The sequence below is a fragment of the Setaria italica genome, chromosome VII (assembly GCF_000263155.2).
Source record: "Setaria italica strain Yugu1 chromosome VII, Setaria_italica_v2.0, whole genome shotgun sequence".
Taxonomy (NCBI): Eukaryota; Viridiplantae; Streptophyta; class Magnoliopsida; order Poales; family Poaceae; genus Setaria; species Setaria italica.
Window position 1 is genome coordinate 27,233,328 of NC_028456.1, and position 19,332 is coordinate 27,252,659.

At 43.4% G+C, this 19,332-nt stretch overlaps 4 protein-coding genes across 4 annotated transcripts; 3 read left to right on the plus strand and 1 right to left on the minus strand.

The window, feature by feature from the left end:
- Positions 1-3,231: 3,231 nt before the first annotated feature.
- On the minus strand, positions 3,232-4,693 carry LOC111257839 (L10-interacting MYB domain-containing protein-like). The gene is made up of 3 exons (XM_022828010.1): positions 4,505-4,693; positions 4,010-4,366; positions 3,232-3,927 (listed from the first exon to the last, which is right to left on the minus strand). Exons 2-3 carry the CDS (start codon positions 4,364-4,366, stop codon positions 3,364-3,366), a joined length of 921 nt encoding a protein of 306 aa, XP_022683745.1. The 5' UTR covers positions 4,505-4,693; the 3' UTR covers positions 3,232-3,363.
- A 1,842-nt stretch (positions 4,694-6,535) lies between these two features.
- LOC101760631 (transport and Golgi organization 2 homolog) lies at positions 6,536-9,414 on the plus strand. Its single transcript, XM_004976450.2, has 5 exons — positions 6,536-6,908; positions 7,004-7,199; positions 7,632-7,835; positions 8,707-8,901; positions 8,998-9,414. The coding sequence occupies exons 1-5, from the start codon at positions 6,826-6,828 to the stop codon at positions 9,154-9,156; spliced, it is 837 nt and encodes a 278-aa protein (XP_004976507.1). The 5' UTR covers positions 6,536-6,825; the 3' UTR covers positions 9,157-9,414.
- Positions 9,415-10,515: 1,101 nt separating this feature from the next.
- Positions 10,516-13,572, plus strand: LOC101761032 (DNA-binding protein MNB1B). The gene is made up of 7 exons (XM_004976451.4): positions 10,516-10,677; positions 10,796-10,870; positions 10,982-11,039; positions 11,138-11,182; positions 11,298-11,366; positions 13,083-13,196; positions 13,275-13,572. The coding sequence occupies exons 1-7, from the start codon at positions 10,649-10,651 to the stop codon at positions 13,290-13,292; spliced, it is 408 nt and encodes a 135-aa protein (XP_004976508.1). The 5' UTR covers positions 10,516-10,648; the 3' UTR covers positions 13,293-13,572.
- A 495-nt stretch (positions 13,573-14,067) lies between these two features.
- On the plus strand, positions 14,068-19,326 carry LOC101761430 (tRNA (adenine(58)-N(1))-methyltransferase non-catalytic subunit TRM6). Its single transcript, XM_004976452.4, has 13 exons — positions 14,068-14,448; positions 14,523-14,647; positions 15,198-15,318; positions 15,417-15,498; positions 15,592-15,662; positions 16,361-16,402; positions 16,517-16,641; positions 17,129-17,219; positions 17,722-17,966; positions 18,041-18,143; positions 18,225-18,330; positions 18,581-18,667; positions 18,897-19,326. The coding sequence occupies exons 1-13, from the start codon at positions 14,333-14,335 to the stop codon at positions 18,996-18,998; spliced, it is 1,416 nt and encodes a 471-aa protein (XP_004976509.1). The 5' UTR covers positions 14,068-14,332; the 3' UTR covers positions 18,999-19,326.
- The last annotated feature ends 6 nt before the right edge of the window (positions 19,327-19,332 follow it).

A 19,332-nucleotide genomic window follows, 5' to 3' on the forward strand; every position in this document is an offset into this window, starting at 1 on the left:
CAGCTTCCATGACGGAACACAACGATAACAATACGTTACTGAACATAACTGCAAAGCTTCGTACTTAGCCTGTTGGGAACGAAGGAATTGAAAACGCAGGAAAGGAAAAAAACACATGGATGGAATGAGAACGTGGTGGGAAAACAGAGGAATGGAAAAACACAGAAATATAATGCAATGGGGCGTTTGGAACACGGGAATCTGCTAAAGGTATAATAAATGATTAAAATAGATTTATGGATTAATTAACAGATTAATTAGATGGTTTCTTTTAATGCGGTGGCTTTGCATTATGGGCCCCATCCAGCAGGGAGCAATCATGAGAACCTGTGGACGGTCATGAGCAGGAGCTATACACGAGAGAGCAGGCATGTCGCTAGCTTCTTCACCTCCGCATCGTCAGCGACACTACCTAGAGAGCGACCGCAGAAAGAGCAAAGGGAAGAAGAAGGACTCCGCAGCGCGACGTCCCGGCAGCGCATAGGCCGGCTCCGCTGTACGTCGGGCCTTGCCGGTGCCGAAGGAATGTGCGGCGCAGCGGCTCGAGTCTCCGACCGGTTGTCCGCCTCGCTCACGCCTGTGCTCTCCCTTCTCTCTCTTCTTCATCTCAAGCTTCAAGAAAAACATTGGTTTGGAGTGGATTCTTTAGTTCCTGCGTTTTGTGAAGGAAAGGAACCCTTTCCATAGGAACGGCGAGCTGCATTCCTTCGTTCCAAACGGCATATGACGTCATCAAAACATAGGAATGGACTTCCTTTCGAATTCCTTTGGAAATCCTGCGATCCAGACAGGGCCGAAGAGTGTGCTCTTTTTGAGGAGTTACAGTAGATTCCTAGTGTTTGAATAGTTGGATCATAAGCACCAGTGACGATACTTGAATAGTTTGAGAGCATCTTATCCACCATATAAGCATCTGGTGCGTATGACGTGGCCGGGAAAAAAAATCAGTTTTCTTATCTAAGCACCTTCATTGTATATGCTCTCATGTATGCAAGATCAGGAATGTGTTAAAATTGGCAACCATCAAAACACAATTCTTTGGGTCAACGTTCCAATGGGAACCATTGATTTGGAAAACTTAGGACCCACCAACCTGTAAATTTTTTGCATGGTCGCCATTCAGAAACGCCTCAGAGATCCTTACACTTTGATCCTTGTCTCCCAGGAAGTACGGAAGGAGTGTGATGCATGGGTTTCTCAGTAAGAAATCCTCGGTGCTGATGCTTGTGACAAAAATCTAGGAGGAAGCCCCTGGTGGCAGGAGCAAAACGTTTAGCAGTAGCGCAAATCATGATGGGAGAGTGGGATTCCTTCCCCCCCGCTTTTCAATTTTGTCCCATTTTTGGATCGTGGTGGACTCCTTTTGTACTCTTTACCCTTGTTCTACAATATATTCTAGCATATCACATGCCACTCAACTGGTGTTTTCAAACGAGAAATGGCAACTGCCCTGATTCCATTCACGTCTATATGGATATATCAAGAGCTTGTGTTAAATGTGACTTAAATTGTTAAATCTCTCATGTAGCATTTGCCAGAGATTTGAAGTTCTTTAGAAGTTAACAAGAGAGCGAAATGCTGACTTAGGCCCTGTTTGTTCTAGCTTTTGCTTTCCGAAAGCTGGCTTCTGGCTTTCCATCCTGGAATGCTGGCTTTCCGAAAGCTGGCTTTCCGAAAGCTGAGGTTTGTTTGGCAACCCAGCTTCTCCGAGGATAAGAGCCCATGGAAGAGATGTACAATGTCTCTATTACCCCTATGTGTCCGTACTGATTGTATTTGTTTAATGCACAATTATTCATAGACTTTGTTGACAACATAATTATAATAAAATTAATGGGTCATTATCCATGCATTTATAAGTCACAAACATGTTCAAACGACATTACACTACTCTCTCATGGCCATCAAAGCATCAGCAATACTATCACGGAAAGCATTCATGTCGCTCTCTTCATGTCCATGTGCTTGTGGCTGAGATGATGTTGCTTGAGCAACACTTGGAACAAAGTCTTCATTTTGATCGCACAAGTCAAAAAGTTCATCAGTCAAAGCACTTTCTCTAATAAAGTTGTGTAGGGCCATACATGTAATTATAATCCTTGCTTGCTTTTCCATTGGATAACTCGATATTTTTTGTAATATGCTCCACTTCATTTTGAGAACACCAAATGACCTTTCAATCACATTCCGTAGTGATGAATGTAAGTGATTGAACACTTCTTTTTTACCTCTTGGCTCTGGACCTTGTCGAAACTCTGGTAAATGATACTTCTCTCCTTTGTATGGTGAAAGAAAACCCTTCCGATTAGGATAACCCGAGTCAACAAGGTAGTATTTTCCTACACATATTTCTAAGATGTTAGTAATAATATATGGTTCATTTAATAAAATAATTGTAGGTGCCATATTGTTGTACCTTCTGGCGGAAAAGGAAATTTGTCAGCATATTTCTGCAATGCTTCATTAAAAACCCTTGTGTCATGCACTGAACCAGGCCATCCAGTAACAACAAAAGTGAATCTCATATCGAAGTCACATACAGCCAATACATTCTGAGTGGTACATCGGTACCGACCAAAATGTGTAATCTGTTCAGTAGAAGGAACAACTACAGGGATATGAGTTCCATCAATTGCTCCAATAGCACTATGAAAATGAGGTGAAAACCGATGTTCTTGTAGTTTAGGATGAACAATAGAAAACTCTGGATCTTTTGGTTTAATAATGTCTGCAGCCATTTTGTTCAAGCAATTCAACACGTGAGTGAACTTTCTATTAATGGTCTCTGTAGATCTCTGAAATCTATCCTCAACTTGACTAAAAGCTTGAGAACCACCTACTATCCATAAAAACATGGCCAAAGTTTCAATGGAATGCATACCCGTAGTTGATTTCAACCCATAGTTGGTAACTAAGGTTTCGTGCAAACTATCAAAAACTGCCCTTGTCATCCTGAACATTCTATAACATGATCTATGTCTGTTCAAAGTTGTAGTAACCCATTGATAACCAGTCACCTCAGGTTGTCTCCTTCCTGACTTGTTTAGATAAGTTTGATCATAATACATACCAAACATGTTTGCAGCATTGATCAACCGAGTCATCTTTTTCTGCTGACCAACTGCAATTTCCAACAACTTCGAATATTCATCATCACTTGATTCATCACTTGCAGAACTCATCTACATAAAGACACATGGACAATAACATCACAAGTTTGGTATGAATAACAGTAACTAGGTATCACAAGTTTGGTACAACTAACAGTAGGTCACAAATACATCACAAGGCATAAATATAGAGTTTTACAAAAATAACAGTAACTAGATAGATAGGATACAGAAATAATTCTTGCATGGCCGACTACTTCTTTCTTTCTTCATAGCATCTCTTCAGCCAATTGAACCTTCCTTCATTGGTATCAAAGCTAGACAAAAAAATTTCACGATTTGCAGAATGCTTGAACAACTGTGTTGCAATGTAGTGCTCATCACTTCCTTCTACAGCTCCACATTCTTTAACCAATGCCATAACCTCTCTAACCGACTCACGAGTGAAATCACCGGTCAATGCTTTGGAGGTCACAGAGTTGGAACTAATCACATCATCCACCATGCGTGACATCACCCTCACCATAGGATTCTTCCCTTTCTTCTTTGGACTAATTTTCCTAGGGCTATCACATGTCACCTTCCTCTTCAGTACAGTGCGTGTAGATGATGTGGGTGTAAATTGCTCACTCCCTATTTCTTGAATTGGATCATCATCCCTCTCTTCTTCATTGGGAACGCTATCCCCACCACCTTCTTCACCAGGAATGCATGCAGATTGGCCTGAGACATGACTCTTCTCAAACATAATTTCCCATTGTTTCAAACATGGTGGAGGAGCATAACGGAATGCCTTTTTCTCCCTCCTGAGGTGTCCCTGTAAAAAAACAGAGAATACATTAGTCACTTGCATATAGTACAAAGAATTCCAATGAACATACACACGACATATTGCTAACCTTTGTATTTGTCTCCCACCATGTATCACTTGCTGTAGGTATCCCCAAAACAGGATGCCTTCCAAGGCCAGAATCGCTCCAAAGCGATTTCCAAAAACCATACAAGGTTTTCAAGTTATCCCAACGGTTTTTCAGTTGTTTCTGGGTATAATTTTTTCCTGTTTGAGTGAAAAACTTTTCCCGCAAGTTCTTATAGCCTCTTGCATTCAGTGTACCTAGAGGCCTATTTCCAGCTGCAATCTCCTCAACAACAATGTTACAAAAAATTGTAGTCATTTCAGGATTTTCCCAATCTGCTTGGCATACAACCTTCTCGGGTTCGTTGCTCTTTCCCTTGCCCTTTCCTTTGTTATCCATCTAGACAGAGAGTTTTTATTCATGATTGCATACAAAGATATCATTTAACAGATTGCTGATTCCAAATCCTAATCCATGATTCAAAGCTCCTAGACCGTGATTCTAGGCTACCATAATTCTAGGGGTTGTAGTGCTCACCTTGCTGCAGATGTGGCGACGTCCACGAGCAGGGACTGTGTTGCAGATCGGGCCGCTGGAGATCGTCCACGAGCACGGTCGCTGCAGATCGGGCACGAGCAGATCGGGCACGAGCAGATCGGGCGACGGGCGGCTGCTGCAATTGAACGGGCGGCGGCTGCAGCTGCAGGGGCCACGGGCGGCTGCTGCAGGGGCGACGGGCGGCGGCTGCAGGGGCCACGGGCGGGGGCTGCAGGGGCGGGCGGCGGGCGGCGGCCGCAGGGGCCACGGGCGGCTGCCGCAGGGGCGGGCGGCGGCCGGCAACCGCAGGGACGGGCGGCGGGCGGCGGCCGCAGGGGCGACGGGCGGCGGGTCGACGGGATGGGCGGCGGGCGGCGCGGGATGGGCGGCGGGCGGCGGGGGATGAGCGGCGGGTCGACGGGATGGGCGGCGGGCGGCGCGGGATGACCGGAGGGAGCACGGCCGGATGGGGAGGGCGGCGAGTTGACGGGATGGGCGGCGGGCGGCGCGAGATGAGCGGCGGCCGGAGGGAGCACGGCCGGATGGGGAGGGTGGCGGGTCGATGGGATGGCCGGCGGGCGGCGCGGGATGAGCGGCGGCCGGAGGGAGGGCGGCGCGGGATGAGCGGCGGCCGGAGGGAGGGCGGCGCGTTGGGGAGGGCGGCGCGATGGGGAGGGCGGCGCAGGAGTGGATAGGTTGGGAGGAGGAGGCGAACAGGAGAAAAAAGAAGGTACCGTTTCGGCCCTTTAGCGATGGCAGGCGGGTAATTCCTGCTGAAAGCTCACCAGAAGCTGGTTTTTTCCTCCTTTCCACCTTTCTACTATAACTTGGCTTTCCACAGCTTCTAGCCCATGAAAATCTAGGGTTGAAAGCTAGCTGTTTGTTTGGGCTTTCAGCTGCAGCTTCTGGGGGCTGAAAGCTAGCTGAAAGCCCAAACAAACAGGGCCTTAACCAAGCAGCTGTTGCACTAAATCGGCTGACTGCAGCTGCTGCTCATGCTGCTGTCTGGCTGCTGCAGCTGCAGCCAGCACTACCGAACACAGTAGATTTACATGAGCTACTTTTGCCTGCTGTGTACTTTTCTCAACTGAGTTTCGGGTTATGCACATGACAATCATGCACTGGTATGAGGAAAACTCACCTAAGTAACTTGTTAGTTTTTGGAAGCTAGCTTATTCCCTTTTATGCCGTAGGAGTTTTTCATATGTATCGCATCACCAACGATCATGAATACCGGCAGCATTACATTTGGAAACCATCTCATTGAGACCCTGAAAACATACGACTTGGTTAAATTCAAAAAAAAAAAGTTAGCGCTTCAAAGCCAGAAAAACAACAACAAAAACAAAAATCTAAGTTGAGAAGACAGCAGCTAGCTGGCTACTGTGTGTCCTGATAATAGAAGATGATTTGTATGCAATTCCAGGCATCTGTGGCTTATACCTCTATAAAGTGCTCCTGTTCCATGCCATGAGCTCCATTTGTAATAAGGGATGATTATAATCCAGAATAATCAAATCTGACCCTTTCTTGAATTAATTTGGTGCTATGGATCTGGTGGCAACTGTTTTCAGCCTCGAACCACCCTCATGACATCACTGTCTCAGGTTCCCAATGGGCGCAATGGTCAATGCTCAAGACGACGCTACAGAGTCATTGTGTCGAACACTTGGCTCGCGTGGGGACGCTTCCAAGTTCCATAATCCAGAGTAACGTTGCGTATCCAGCTCATCGTCTCGACGGCCGACGGATAGCTGTAGTCCATTGCTGCGCTTGTCCAGCAGATTATTCAGCAACAGCCCACAGCCTACACTACGCCCTCAGTCCTCCTAGCTCCACTGCTCCAGCTAGGATGCAAACGCCTCTCTGGCCCTCTTCCCAGCCGAGCCACAACCCCAGCCTTCCCCGATTCACACACCGGTACTAGAGATTTCTTCCAGAGGCCTTCGCACCACCGGAGCGGTGCGCCAGCGAGTCCGAGTAGCGCCGACGGTGGTTTCGCCCCTGCCGCCTGCTGGGCGCACGGTCTCGTGCCGCCATGGGAGAGTCACTTGCAGGCGGGACACGATCTGGGCCGTGCACTTGCTAACGGATCGCGATCCGGCCTAGCCCATAGGAAAAGGGATAAGTCCTGCTACGCACATACGCACATTTGAAGGGGCTTTTCTGCAAATACGCCAGCTCCGACGGTACCCGGTAGTTTGCCCTAGCCCAACTACCCCCGGCGAGGTGGCGCGGCGCATCAGCTCCGGCAAGCTATCGATTCTTTTCGTCCCTCCCTGCCACCGCCCGGATCCCCAATCGGCCTCGTCCATCGGGCCATGTGCATCGCGGCGTGGGCGTGGGAGTGCCACCCGGCGCATCGCCTACTCCTGCTCTTCAACCGCGACGAGTACCACTCCAGGTGCGCGCCCCGCCCCGCCCTATCCAGCTCTATCGCCGCTTCTTATGTCCGATGCATCTATCTACCCAAGCCGACGTACCCGCGAATTGGTGCAGGCCGACGCAGCCGGCGCAGTGGTGGGCGCCGGGGGAGGACGGCAAGGAGATCCTCGGGGGCAGGGACGAGCTCGGCGGGGGCACGTGGATGGGGTGCACGAGGGACGGGAAGCTCGCCTTCCTTACCAACGTGCGGGAGCCCGGCTCGCTGATCGGCGCCAAGACCAGAGGGCAGCTCCCCGTCAGGTTTCTTCAGGTTCGACCTTGTCAATTTTGTGATTGATTAGTATTTTAAATGATGCTATGATGATGGAGGGCTAAGCTTACATAGTTAGATTACTGTGAGATCGTGCTCTGCATATGCTGCCAAGGGAATGAACACGCTTGTTAAAATGTTCTGTGCCAGTAGGCAACCATGGTGTCAGTGCCAATCTGTCAGTGTAGATAAGATCATTTGCAGAAGAAAAATGTAGAGGCGTGGATGTCTTAGAATGTTTAATTGGTTCACAGTCAAGTTTCAGCATTTCGAGTAGTCTTACCTTTATAAAATGACTGAGTAGCCCATTTGTGCTGCCTTCTATTCTATGCAAGGAAACCTTAGTTATTCAGCTCGCATTTTCCCCATAGCCTCGCTGTTTAATATTTTTTTAGAAAACCTTGCTTGATAGTTGCTTCATTTTGAATGTAGGGCAGCCAGGGTCCATTGGAGTATGCAGCAGAAATTGCAAAGGAAGCAGATCAGTACAATGGTTTTAACCTTATATTGGCTGATGTGAACTCAGGAACCATGGTTTACATCTCTAATAGACCTGGAGATGATCCTGTGATTCACACAGTTGCTCCTGGGATTCATGTGCTTTCGAATGCTTCAATCAATTCCCCTTGGCCAAAGGTAAGACTTAAAGGCATTTTCTATAGATATTATGATTACGAATGTGATTATTTTTTTAAGTGGTAAAACATTTGAGAGTTCAGATTTGGTTTCTTTGCACGATTGCCACAATGCTTGTCAGGTCTACTTGATCCCCCATTAGCCTATTATACAACTGCCCATTGATTTTGCAGGATGCAGTGAAATGCAGGATGCTCATTTCATCTTGCAATTTGCTTTAACATACTAGCTGGGCTTTTTTTGTCATTCTATTGTTTCCTTCCACAATTTCCTTTGCGGATTGTTAGGTCATTTTATCAATAAATTCCGATAACCTATTCTGTGATATGATTATATGCTTATTTTACAATTACAAGAATATATGAGAAACTACTATTCAATAATGGAACTTGTACTATTATGTTCTCTTTGCTGTTGACATTTGCATATGGCAAGTTTCTTTTTTCTACCCTGGATATCTGAAATATCTGTTGTAGCTGAATGATTGGTCTATGTATGTTATCTTTGCTTTCTCTGAAGCTGACTGAGTGAATAATTTGGTCAATTTAGTTGCATAGCTTTTTTTACTGAGTTGGTTTACTAGTCACGGAGTTCATAGGCAAATGCAACGCTTTGGGCTTCATGCTAGTTTCATCATGTGATAACCTGGATCTGTGCATTTCATGCCACTAAAAGAAGAGATGAGCTAGTACAAATAATTCACAAGTTCATTCAAAACCTTTCTTGTGCTCCCTACTATTAGCTAGTTAGGTACGGATACAATTCTTTTTTGCTCTCCTAGGTTATTTTCGGACCAAATTTCTTACAATAATTTAAAGCCAAACAATTCTTGGACATATTTTACTTTTAGAATTCATTTCTCACCCTGCAGGCACTGCGTTTAGGACAGAGCTTCAAAAAATATCTGGAAACACATGATGATGCAGAAGCTTCTGTAAAACAGATGGTGGAAGAGTTGATGATGGATACGATCAAGGCTGATACATCTATGGTGCCTGATACTGGCGTTGACCCTGAATGGGAATACAACTTAAGCTCTATTTTCATTGACACTGCAAAAGGACAGGTAAAACACATGACATTCAGTATCTCAGTAGCTATGTATGTCTTTTCATAATTCTTTTTGGAAACAGACTGTAGCCATATTTCTGCTTGGTTTCAGGCACGATATGGAACTCGAAGCATGGTGGCGCTAGCAGCAAAATTGGATGGTGAGGCAACATTCTACGAGAGGTACTTGGAAAACAGCTTGTGGAAGGAGAATATCATACAGTTCCAGATGGAGAAGGCACAACAGGTCTTGAGAGGAACTACAGAATAACGGCAAAGACTGATCATTCTTTTGCTATTGCTTTATCTTTAAATAGTACTATATAGCAATGTGTACAAGAGCATAGGTACAAGGTGGCTACTATTGATGCCCATTTTGTGCAGATGTATAGCAATGTTTATTCGGATGCAACAAGAATTGATTTATGCATTTGCTATGGCCCTGCCATTGTATAGTTCTGAAGGACATCGATTCTTTGCTGGCTCTGAAAATTTGCTGAAATTACAATGTCATCATACTGATTGTTTATATACTGTATCTGAGTGCATCTTGACTGTTTCAACCAGGGGTAGAGGACGTTGAAGTCTTTCTTTTGTCCATTGGAAGCACATCTTATGGTCTTATATTTTTGTTGACTGCTAGGAGTAAGGAACTTTTATGCGAAACACTACAGATGCAGACGCACGCACACTCAACCGTTAGGAGTGAAGAACTTGTGTGCGTACTGCATCTTTTCTTTTTTTTTCATCATTATAATGGCTTCTGAGCGATTTGGTATATTGCATATGTCTTCATCTTGCTTTACCTTTATCTCTATAAAAAGCACATTTGGTGGTGGGTTCTACATAAAATCTATTAGGCGTAATGATTTTTTTATGAGGATTATGTGTAACGATTTGTGTATACATAGCTGCGTGTTAGATAATATAAGATGCCATTTATCTTTGTACCTCTCGTTTATTTGTGGCTGATTATATATGTAGATCCTTTTTAATAAAATCTCACTCTGTGTGGTGGGGGAAAGTCTTTTGAACATTCTTCATTTCTCCGAAGTGAGAGAAAAAAAACCTCGACCACGAGGAAGTTTCAATGACTCCAGGGTGGAACGCTCACTAGTCCACCGAGGGGTGGATCGATCAATGTGGATGCATGGGGGGTACAGCTGTACCCTAAAAACTTTTGAAAAAAAAGAAGTATATATAAAGCTTGCATCAAGCCATTTAAGTCAATTGTTAGGGTCAAGAAATTTAAATAGTTTTTTTGTTAGTTAATTGTTAGAGTCTAGAAATTTAAATCTTTTTTAAAAGAATTTCGTAACGTATGGGTAACATGCTAGTGTTTATAAAGAGCCCGGCATAGAAATACATTATTCAATTAAAAAACTGGCATAACGCAGTCCCTGCCTCAACGCGCATGCATTTTCCTTGGAGTTTTCGTGAGACAAAATATTGACGTCCCAATTACAAAATGTATTGAGGGCGTTGGCGATCGACGCGACGTAGCTGGGCCGACAGAGCGTGCAGGCAGCGAAAGTGGGCCGCAGCACGGCCTCGTCACCCACTTTCCCGAACATGAGCCCAAGTCCCCACCCTTTCTCACGCACTCACACGGACACCTCTACCTCCTCTCCTCTCATCATCATCGCTCTCCCTCGCCAGCACCGCATTTCCCCAACCAAACTCTAAGCCTCCCCCCGCTCCCACAATCCCATCCTCACCGTCACCGGCGCCCTAGCCCTAGCAAACCCTAACCGCGCGCCGCCATGAAGAGCAAGGCTGGCGCCGACGCCTCGTAAGTTCGCCTCCCTCCTCCCCTCTCTTGTCCCTTATGCGATTCGTATGTGGCTTGCAGCGGGGTAGCAGCTGATTTCTGTGCGTTGCTGCGCCTGTGGTTTGCTGTTTCGATGCAGATTCAAGGCCTCCGGTGCCAAGCGCAAGAAGGCCGGCGGCCCCAAGCGCGGGCTCACCCCTTTCTTCGCGTTTCTGTAAGCCCTACCCTCCTTCCTCTCCTTATCCTCTCGCGTCTCCAGATCTACGCGCACCCTCTTTCAAAACTTTAGGGTTTTGTTGAATTTTCTGTGCGGTGGTGTTTATAGGGCTGAGTTCAGGCCGCAGTACCTGGAGAAGCACCCCGAGAACAAGGGCGTCAAGGATGTGAGTTGGTTCTCCTCACCCTAGCCGTGTAGCCTGTTGTTAGGGTTTCGCTTAGGTGGCTCATATATGCCTGCGCTGGTTTGTGGCTTTGCTTACAGGTGACAAAGGCAGCTGGGGAGAAGTGGCGCTCTATGTCCGATGAGGTATACGAATGCTTGCAATGCTTATATAGTTTCTCATATTAGTTAGCATGCATCTATTCAGTAGAAGGAAAGACGAATACTTCTCTCACTAACTGTTTAATGTTTACTTGTTTAGGAAAAGAAGAAGTATGGTGGGGGCAAGAAGCAGGAAGACAAGGCAAGCAAGCCCACAAACAAGAAAAAGGTAATATTACTAGGTTTTTGCTATTTTAATGGGCATCTGTTGGTTATCTTGCGAGCGGTTACCTCCTGTACCGTCAGGTTTCCATGATGGAATCCGAGTAGTTAGATGAAGCCAGGACTCATGCACCTGCTGGCTGTGGCTTGACTATGTCCATCGTGATACGTTATGACTAACGAAGTCTTGGGGTTCTCACTCCGTCACTGGAGGTTTATAGCAATGACTGTAAACTCTATTCAGTGCCGTTGCACCTTGATTTGGCTCCACTAGCATGGGAACTAATTAATGCCATCTGTCGTTTATCGTGTAAGCGGTTACCCTCCCTCACTAGTATATCCTCCCGTGATGGAATCCTAGTAGTTGGATGAAGCAAGGGGTCCACATGTGCTGTCTGCTACTTGCCACCATTTGTCGTGATGCTTTATGATTCGTGGAGTACTTCCCCTTCCTTACCATTTAGGTTCACACCTCCCAAACTGGCAAATCCCTGTCGTTGACTCGCTGGCCTTTTGAACCCATAGCGGCATAACTGCACCCTCCATTCAGTTCTGTTGCAACCGTATTCGGCTCCAACAGCTGGGAACTAATTAATGTGTGACTGTCAGTTTCTTGTCGTGACGCGTGGAGTCACTTTCCCCTTCCTTATCATTTAGTTCTGCACTTCCCAAACTGGCAAATCCTTGTCGTTGGCCATTTAAACCCATAATGGCATAACTGCACCCTCCATTCAGTGCCGCTACAACTGTATTTGGCTCCAACAGCTGGGAACTTATTAATGTGTGACTGTCAGTTTCTTGTGAGTGATTACCCTTGTATATGATATCCTGCCATGATGGAATTCGCGTAGTTGGATGATGCAATGACTCACGCATGTGCTTTATGCTACTTTCCACCCTGTCCATTGTGATACATTATGACTAGAGGAGTCATTTTCCTCTTCCTTACTGTTTGGATCCTCGCATCTCAATCTTGCAAATCCCTGTCCACGGTAGTTTTATAGTCATGACTGCACGCTCCATTCAGTGCTGCTGCACCTGGATTTGGCTCCAATAGCATGGGAACTATTAATGTGCATCATTTGGTTTTCTTGTGAGCAGTTACCATCCTGCACAATTATATCTTCCATGATGGAATCCAAGTCATTGGATGAAGCAACAACTCACGTGTGTGCTTTATGCTACTTCACTTCCTCTCAAACTTGCTAATCCTTGTGTCCTGATGATTGTAGCCATTCTGTGCACTTTATTGCCACTTCACATTGATTCAGCTCTAATGAACCTTGTGTTGGCTGCTTGAACCAAGCTTCTCTCTTTCTCGCCTACTAGATGCTTCCACAGCAGAGAATCGTCTTATCGAAAGCCCAATCTGGCAACCTGTTCCTTCTCTGGAATCTTTGGTTTAAAAGTAAATTTCCCCCTCGGAGGTTCTCCAGATTTTAGTTCGAAAGTTATCCAGCCTAGTTGAAAGTCTTTCCAATTATGTTGGAAATTTCCCACTCAAAAGTCGAAACATCATGAAAAAAGTGAGAAGATTAGGAAAAGACAGTGATGGATATCGATGCTGGTGTCTGCTTTTGCTGGTTGAGTAACTTAAGACATCCAATGATTAGCACTACCCAGTTACCAATATTACTATTGCCTAGAATTCCTTGGAATTGATCTTCTACTTCCTTCACTTTATGTTTCCATTTAGTGATGATATGCTGTGTTATTTTATCAGGAGAGCACTAGCTCCAAGAAAGCCAAAACTGATGGTGGTGAAGGTGAGGAAGCAGAAGGTTCTGACAAGTCCAAGTCTGAGGTTGAGGATGATGATGAGCAGGATGGCAACGAGGTATATAAAATCCATGCGTCACAGTTCTGATGGAATTTGCCTATTGTTGCTAACATCTGCTTAATCTGTTTCTTGTAGGAGGAAGATGAGGAGTAAATAGTAGGATGGGGAACAGCAGCTGTGCAATTGGGTGTTTGCTTCTTTTGTACTTAGCTTGATATGCTGCTGTTCCTTTTGATGTTATATGCTGTAAGGAGAACCTGTAGATGGAAGGTACCCTAGGGCTATGACATGCTGGAGTGCCCGTTTAACTATTAGCAGGGAAAGAGCCGGATACTGTTGCCAGCCTCATCCGCATGTGTAAACAGTTGTTTTGCTTGTTCTATCGAACGATTGGGTGACTACCCCCTGCAGTTGGTTTGCTGTTAATTGTTTCTGCCGTCCTCCGTCTATGCTTGAGTAGCATTGGATGCGTGGTATTTGATTGTTTGCAATTCTCCTACGATGCTTATCTCTTCTTTGATTTTGTCTCGTGGTGTTGTCCGTTATCAGCCTGATCCATTCAGATATCGATCGAGTTGTTTACAATTACTAATTGTCATTACCGAACTATCTACTAGTGCCGCATTCTTCACGAAACTACTTCCTCTGTTTCAAATTACTATTCATTTTGGCATTTGGCATTTACATGAAACTACTTCCTCCATTTCAAATTACTATTCATGAAACTACTATTCATTTTGGCATTTACAGTTTAGCCTAGACTTCCAGCGCTGTAATTACAGCGAAGAAACGATGCTATGTGCCAGGGAAAAATTGGGAATGAACTAACCAGGATGGGTTGCATCTGTCGCATTGCCTTGAAAATTATTATTATTATCCTCGTTAGATATACGGGTGCACGAGTAAAACTGTCTCGGAGGACATAACTCACAATCTGATGTTCCTGCAGTGAGCCAGTGACCCTCGCTTTATGATTTACATGTTCAGTCTTGGGCTTCAACTTTTCTGCATGCACATAATAGACATAACACAGTTTTTTCCTTCTTCTAAAAATAGCTGAACCAGAATCCGACCCGCTCCGTTTCAGAAAAAAAAAAGAGAGAAAGAAATAAAGACACGAAAAAAAAGAATCCGACCCGCTCCCTCCTTAAACCCTCGCTTGTCGCCTCGCTTTCTCCCAAATCGCCACAACAATGGAACCGCCGCCGCCGCCGCAGGCGATTCCTCGGGAGGCGTGGGAGGGCTGCAGCGTCCTCCTCGACATCAACGACGGCGACCGCCTGGCCTTCTTCCGCCTCACCCCCGCAGCGTCAGTACAACCCTCCCCGCCCCATCCTCAACTTCTCTACGCACCCGAAACCAACCCTTGTGGTGTGGGCGCAGGACGGTGAAGATTGGGAACAAGACCTGCTCGCTGCAGCCGCTCGTGGGGCGCCCTTTCGGCTCCCTCTTCCGCGTCGGTGCTGACGGACTCGTCCCCTGCGCCGCCGGGGATGCCCCATCTCGTGGTAAGGATTCTGATTCGAAGCCCCTATCAAGCCAAAGTTCACTAATGAACGACTAGCTAACACTTGCCAACTCGAATCAGCGAAACTCTCAACTTAAACTGCCAACTCACCAGTTTTAAACAATTCCACAAAAAATCAAGTTGCAACGATTCTGATTGCAAATCTCAACGAAAAGTTGGCTAACTAACGAACTAGTTAACATTTGTCTAATCGAATTGGTGAGATTCTCAACTTGAATTGCCAAGTACAGTTTAAATTTGAAGAGCTTTTCAATTCCCAATTTGCAATATTGAACTAAAAAATAATGGAAGCACATAATTGCTCATTGTTAGTCAGCTATTAAACCTTCGCTAGGTCCCAAGTGCCGTAATCTTACTCTGCATTATCATTGTGCCTAATGAGTGATAGCTTGATGTTTATTCCTAACTGAAAATCACCATTTTTTTTTATAAAGATAAACACCATGCTGCAATGTTTCTTACTGTCTAGATTCAGCCAAACATATGCTTTTACACTATTCCATTTTTGTAACTATGACTCATTTATCCAGAGGATAGCATGGAAGATGGTGCCGATGGCCAAGTGCAGGATGAAACTAGGGACAATAGGTCCCTGGTTGATAACAATACAGCCCAGAATTTATCTAGTGATGACATAGAGGCAATGAAGAGGTGAGGTCTTGATCCTATTCGACTTATACTTAGTAAATAGTAATCTATGCTTTTTCTCTGTTCTCTAGGATTTAACACAAACTTATTTTTCGGAATAGGGATGGTGCAACTGGTGACGAGATTGTTGAAGCTTTGATAGCAAACAGCTCGACATTTGGAAAGAAAACTGCATTCTCACAAGTTAGTATAATATTTAAGTAACTTTGTTTTCTTTGTTCTGCTGATGCTCGAAGAGTGCAGAGGATTGATTTAGTTAAATCATCCCGATTGCAGGAGAAATACAAGTTAAAGAAACAAAAGAAATATGCACCTAAAGTTCTTTTGCGACGCCCCTCTACCCGAAGGTACATTTCTATAATTTTTTGTACATTTTAAAAATATGCAAAGTCTTTTTTGGAGATATCTACCTGTAATTTAAATACCGTTCTCATGCGCACCACCAGATATATTAACCTTTATGCTTTTGTGGTACGAATTTTCTTAATGCTCTCTCCAAGAGACAAGAGAACATGATGAATTTTATACTACTATTAACACAGCCAGTTCAATTATACTGAATAAAAAATTCCATGGAAGATATCGAATTGAGAGATAGGGCGTGTAGAGACCAGAGTGGGAGGTGAATAATGCAAATGAAACTAGTTCTAGTGTCTAGTCTGCCATGCAAGGTGAGCAAGCTCGAAACTGTTCTGAATTTTTATTCCCACTTAATTGAAAGTAATGATACTTGGGCTGTTTGGATAACAATATAATTTTTTGGCAGGTAAATATGTAATGCCAATTAGCTTTAGTTATGAAACCTTGACTAGCAAACGTGTTTTGTAAAAGAAATATCTGTTTCCATATTTTGTTATGAAACCTTGACTAGCAAACGTAGCTTAACTTATCTGGAAAGTTTGCATATATTTTGTAATGTTCTACTATAACTCATATCTTGTAAGGTGCATCTCTTTAAAAATCGATTGCCAGATTTTTGCCAATTGTAAATTTATTTTTAATCATATGGACAGCATCATAATTTTGTGGTCCTTTTCATTTGCAGCATTTGTGAGACATACTTCAAGAAAAGTCCAGGTCGAATAGGGTAATCTTTTTTCTTGAAGTGGCAGCTGTTATTTTTGGTTCAGTCCTCTTTAATTTCAGTTTTTTTCTTGTTTAATGTGTACAACTCTCAGTTGCTTTGTGCTGTGGTTTCTAGGTTTATGCGAGTTGACACACTATCTCTCTTATTATCTATGGCAAACATTGGTGCATATTCAGATGTGCTTGTGGTTGATATGGTTGGAGGTTTAATTGTTGGAGCTGTTGCTGAACGTTTAGGAGGTAAATTATGTTTGTCTTTTACTTATCTGAGATCAAATCTAATAGGTTGAATTAAATACAATCCAGCTATATCAACTATATTCAGATGCTAAATGTTGCACTTGATACCTTTTTCTCAAAATGCATATTCTTTACCTAGTTATCATGGACAAGAAATCACCAAGATCTTTGATGGAATTTGCTGTACGACTGTTTGATTTATGCTTAGTTGTTTGAGCAATAAGCCAATAATAAATGCTCTGGTATGTGATCTCTAAAGTGTGCAAGCCACACTGCTTGTTACCACAAAGTGCAATCTTATTTTAATAAGTTTATAAGTTACATGTACCTGCCATTGTGTCAAGTGCCAATGTCTGGCATTCATCAACAATTTTTTGTTGAATTAGAACTGGTTTTGGTGTTTTCTTGGCATACCCATTATAATCCATAGGTTGTGTAAAATTGTAAAGTTTTTGTTAATAATGTATGCTGTTCATTACATTAACAGGTACAGGATATGTTTGCAGCACATATCTTGGTTCACCCAGCTCCATAGACATTATAAGAATGTACAATCTGAGCAGTGATATGGTCAGCAGGTATTTTCTTTTGGCACTATTTAGCTTTCAATTAGAGAATGCTTCAATAGTGTTATGGAAAAGTGAGATTTTAATCAAGTCAGTAGCACATTTGCCATCCAAAGTCCAAGCACAAGTTATTTAGAGCGCATTAAATAATTAAATATGTAATTCTATACATTGTAAAATTGTAAAGTTAGACCTTTAAGCTTTAGTCTATTACGAAATTTCAAGCTCAAATCATTTCTTAGTTTTAAACCTTGTTAGGTCATTTTTAAAATAATACAATATACACTACATTTGCCAGTCAAACTGGATTTGATAATGTTTTACCATCAAATTTAATATAAGCATTCACTTGTCGTTTATTGATCAATAGAGCCATGATAGAAATATTATTATATTCTTATTTGAAGCTAATAGATATATGAACGAAGCAGTTAAAGTTATAAAAGTGGGCAGCAACCAAATAGAGTTCAAGTTATACCATGCCTAAAAATGTTGTGATAAACTCTCCATTCAGGATTGTTCAGGTGCCGCTTAGTGACCTATGCTCAATGCAAAGTTCTGGGAATACTCCTTCCGTTCTCAATGGTAGCACTGAAGGGGAAGTGGTTGATTCTGTTGTAGTACAAGATGAGGATGCACGGGCATCTCTGGCACAGGCAGTTGACACAGCAGATGAGAAGGCACAATTGTCAACAGAACAACCAACTGATATGGAGGTCTCGAAGCCTTTGGATGGTCAAGATGAAAACTCTTCATTAGGTAAGCAGTTAATGAAGCTAAAATGTTTCTGGGGAAGTTAAGTTTTGATCTCTGGATGCTATGTGAATCTGTAGACTGCAAAGATGGTGATGGTGATTCAGTTGCTTCCAAATCTAAACCTGGAAAAGCACCATCACCAGAGAAGATGAAATATTGGAAAGAACATGGCTTTAGCAGGTAACACAAGTTATGATGAAAGCTGTTATGCTACTGTAGTACAAGTTCTGATTGATGTGATGGTTTTTTTCCTTAATGCAGTTTAATTGTTGCTGCCCCGGGCCATGAGGTAGAGAGTTTGGTTGCTGATCTGCTTCCACTATTGTCTTACTCAGCTCCATTTGCTATCTATCATCAATATCTTGAGGTAAATATTCCTAGACATCGAGTCATTGATACCGAAGTGTGCCAGTTGTGAACTAAATAATTCTTTGGTTTGTTCTATTTATGCTAGAGTTGAAAAACGTCATAAATCATCCTTTTCATGCCTTGAATTATTAACACGTGGGCGAAAAAAGTCATGCTGATTTATTTGATCCTTTCTTTGTTTGCTCTTTTGTAAAATCTGATTTGCATTGTTACTTATATATACTTTCTTGTCTTATATCTACATGCAGCCTCTTGCAAAGTGCATGCACACCTTGCAAGTATCAAAAAGGGCTATTGGATTGCAGCTTTCTGAACCCTGGCTACGTGAATACCAGGTCAGTGCATGAACCATGAGGAGTTTATAGCAGAAATATATCTTCTTCTGAGTATTATATAATTTTTTTATCCAAATGGTCAAATGTGAAGGTAAAATTGTCTTTACACTACTAATAATCGCGAGATGTATTATGCGCACTGTAGGATGCGCTATTATTTCTAATTTTATGTGCCTCTATTGTGATATATGAACTTACAAAATTCTGGTCTTCCTTGTGTCCAATACAGGTGCTTCCATCGCGGACTCATCCGCACATGCAAATGAATGCATTTGGTGGTTATATCTTGAGCGGCATAAGGATACGAAGTGAACCAGTGAGTCATCAATAAGGCATGCTTCTGTTCCTTAAGGAGGAGGAGCATGGCATTCTGTAACTTTTATGCTACCGGAGAAGGTGGACAATTTTGTAGTTGAGAGTAGCCAACTTGCATGTTGAAAAGGAGACGTTATCAGATAGAAATTGGGTAGTATGAATAACACTGGAGTAGAAGGACATGAGCATTGCTGCCTGGATGTACCCAATTCCATGTAACATGTAATATCATATCTGTTGTACTTTTAAAATTTTGATGATTCAAACTGAACTTGTACGTGTTTGCACATTTAATGCGTTCAGTTGTATTTGCTGGAAATATAGTTGTGTTCGGTCTAATATTATATTAT

Coding starts and splice junctions, on each gene's coding strand:
- LOC111257839 (XM_022828010.1), bottom strand. CDS start 4,366: ATGGATAACAAAGGAAAGGGCAAGGGAAAGAGCAACGAACCCGAGAAG. Junction 3,928..4,009: donor GGTGGGAGACAAATACAAAG/GTTAGCAATATG, acceptor GTTTTTTTACAG/GGACACCTCAGGAGGGAGAA.
- LOC101760631 (XM_004976450.2), top strand. CDS start 6,826: ATGTGCATCGCGGCGTGGGCGTGGGAGTGCCACCCGGCGCATCGCCTA. Junction 7,200..7,631: donor TCCCCGTCAGGTTTCTTCAG/GTTCGACCTTGT, acceptor TTTTGAATGTAG/GGCAGCCAGGGTCCATTGGA. Junction 8,902..8,997: donor TTGACACTGCAAAAGGACAG/GTAAAACACATG, acceptor GCTTGGTTTCAG/GCACGATATGGAACTCGAAG.
- LOC101761032 (XM_004976451.4), top strand. CDS start 10,649: ATGAAGAGCAAGGCTGGCGCCGACGCCTC. Junction 10,871..10,981: donor ACCCCTTTCTTCGCGTTTCT/GTAAGCCCTACC, acceptor TGGTGTTTATAG/GGCTGAGTTCAGGCCGCAGT. Junction 11,183..11,297: donor GGCGCTCTATGTCCGATGAG/GTATACGAATGC, acceptor TTACTTGTTTAG/GAAAAGAAGAAGTATGGTGG.
- LOC101761430 (XM_004976452.4), top strand. CDS start 14,333: ATGGAACCGCCGCCGCCGCCGCAGGCGATTCCTCGGGAGGCGTGGGAG. Junction 15,499..15,591: donor AGAAAACTGCATTCTCACAA/GTTAGTATAATA, acceptor TCCCGATTGCAG/GAGAAATACAAGTTAAAGAA. Junction 16,642..17,128: donor TGTTGCTGAACGTTTAGGAG/GTAAATTATGTT, acceptor TTACATTAACAG/GTACAGGATATGTTTGCAGC.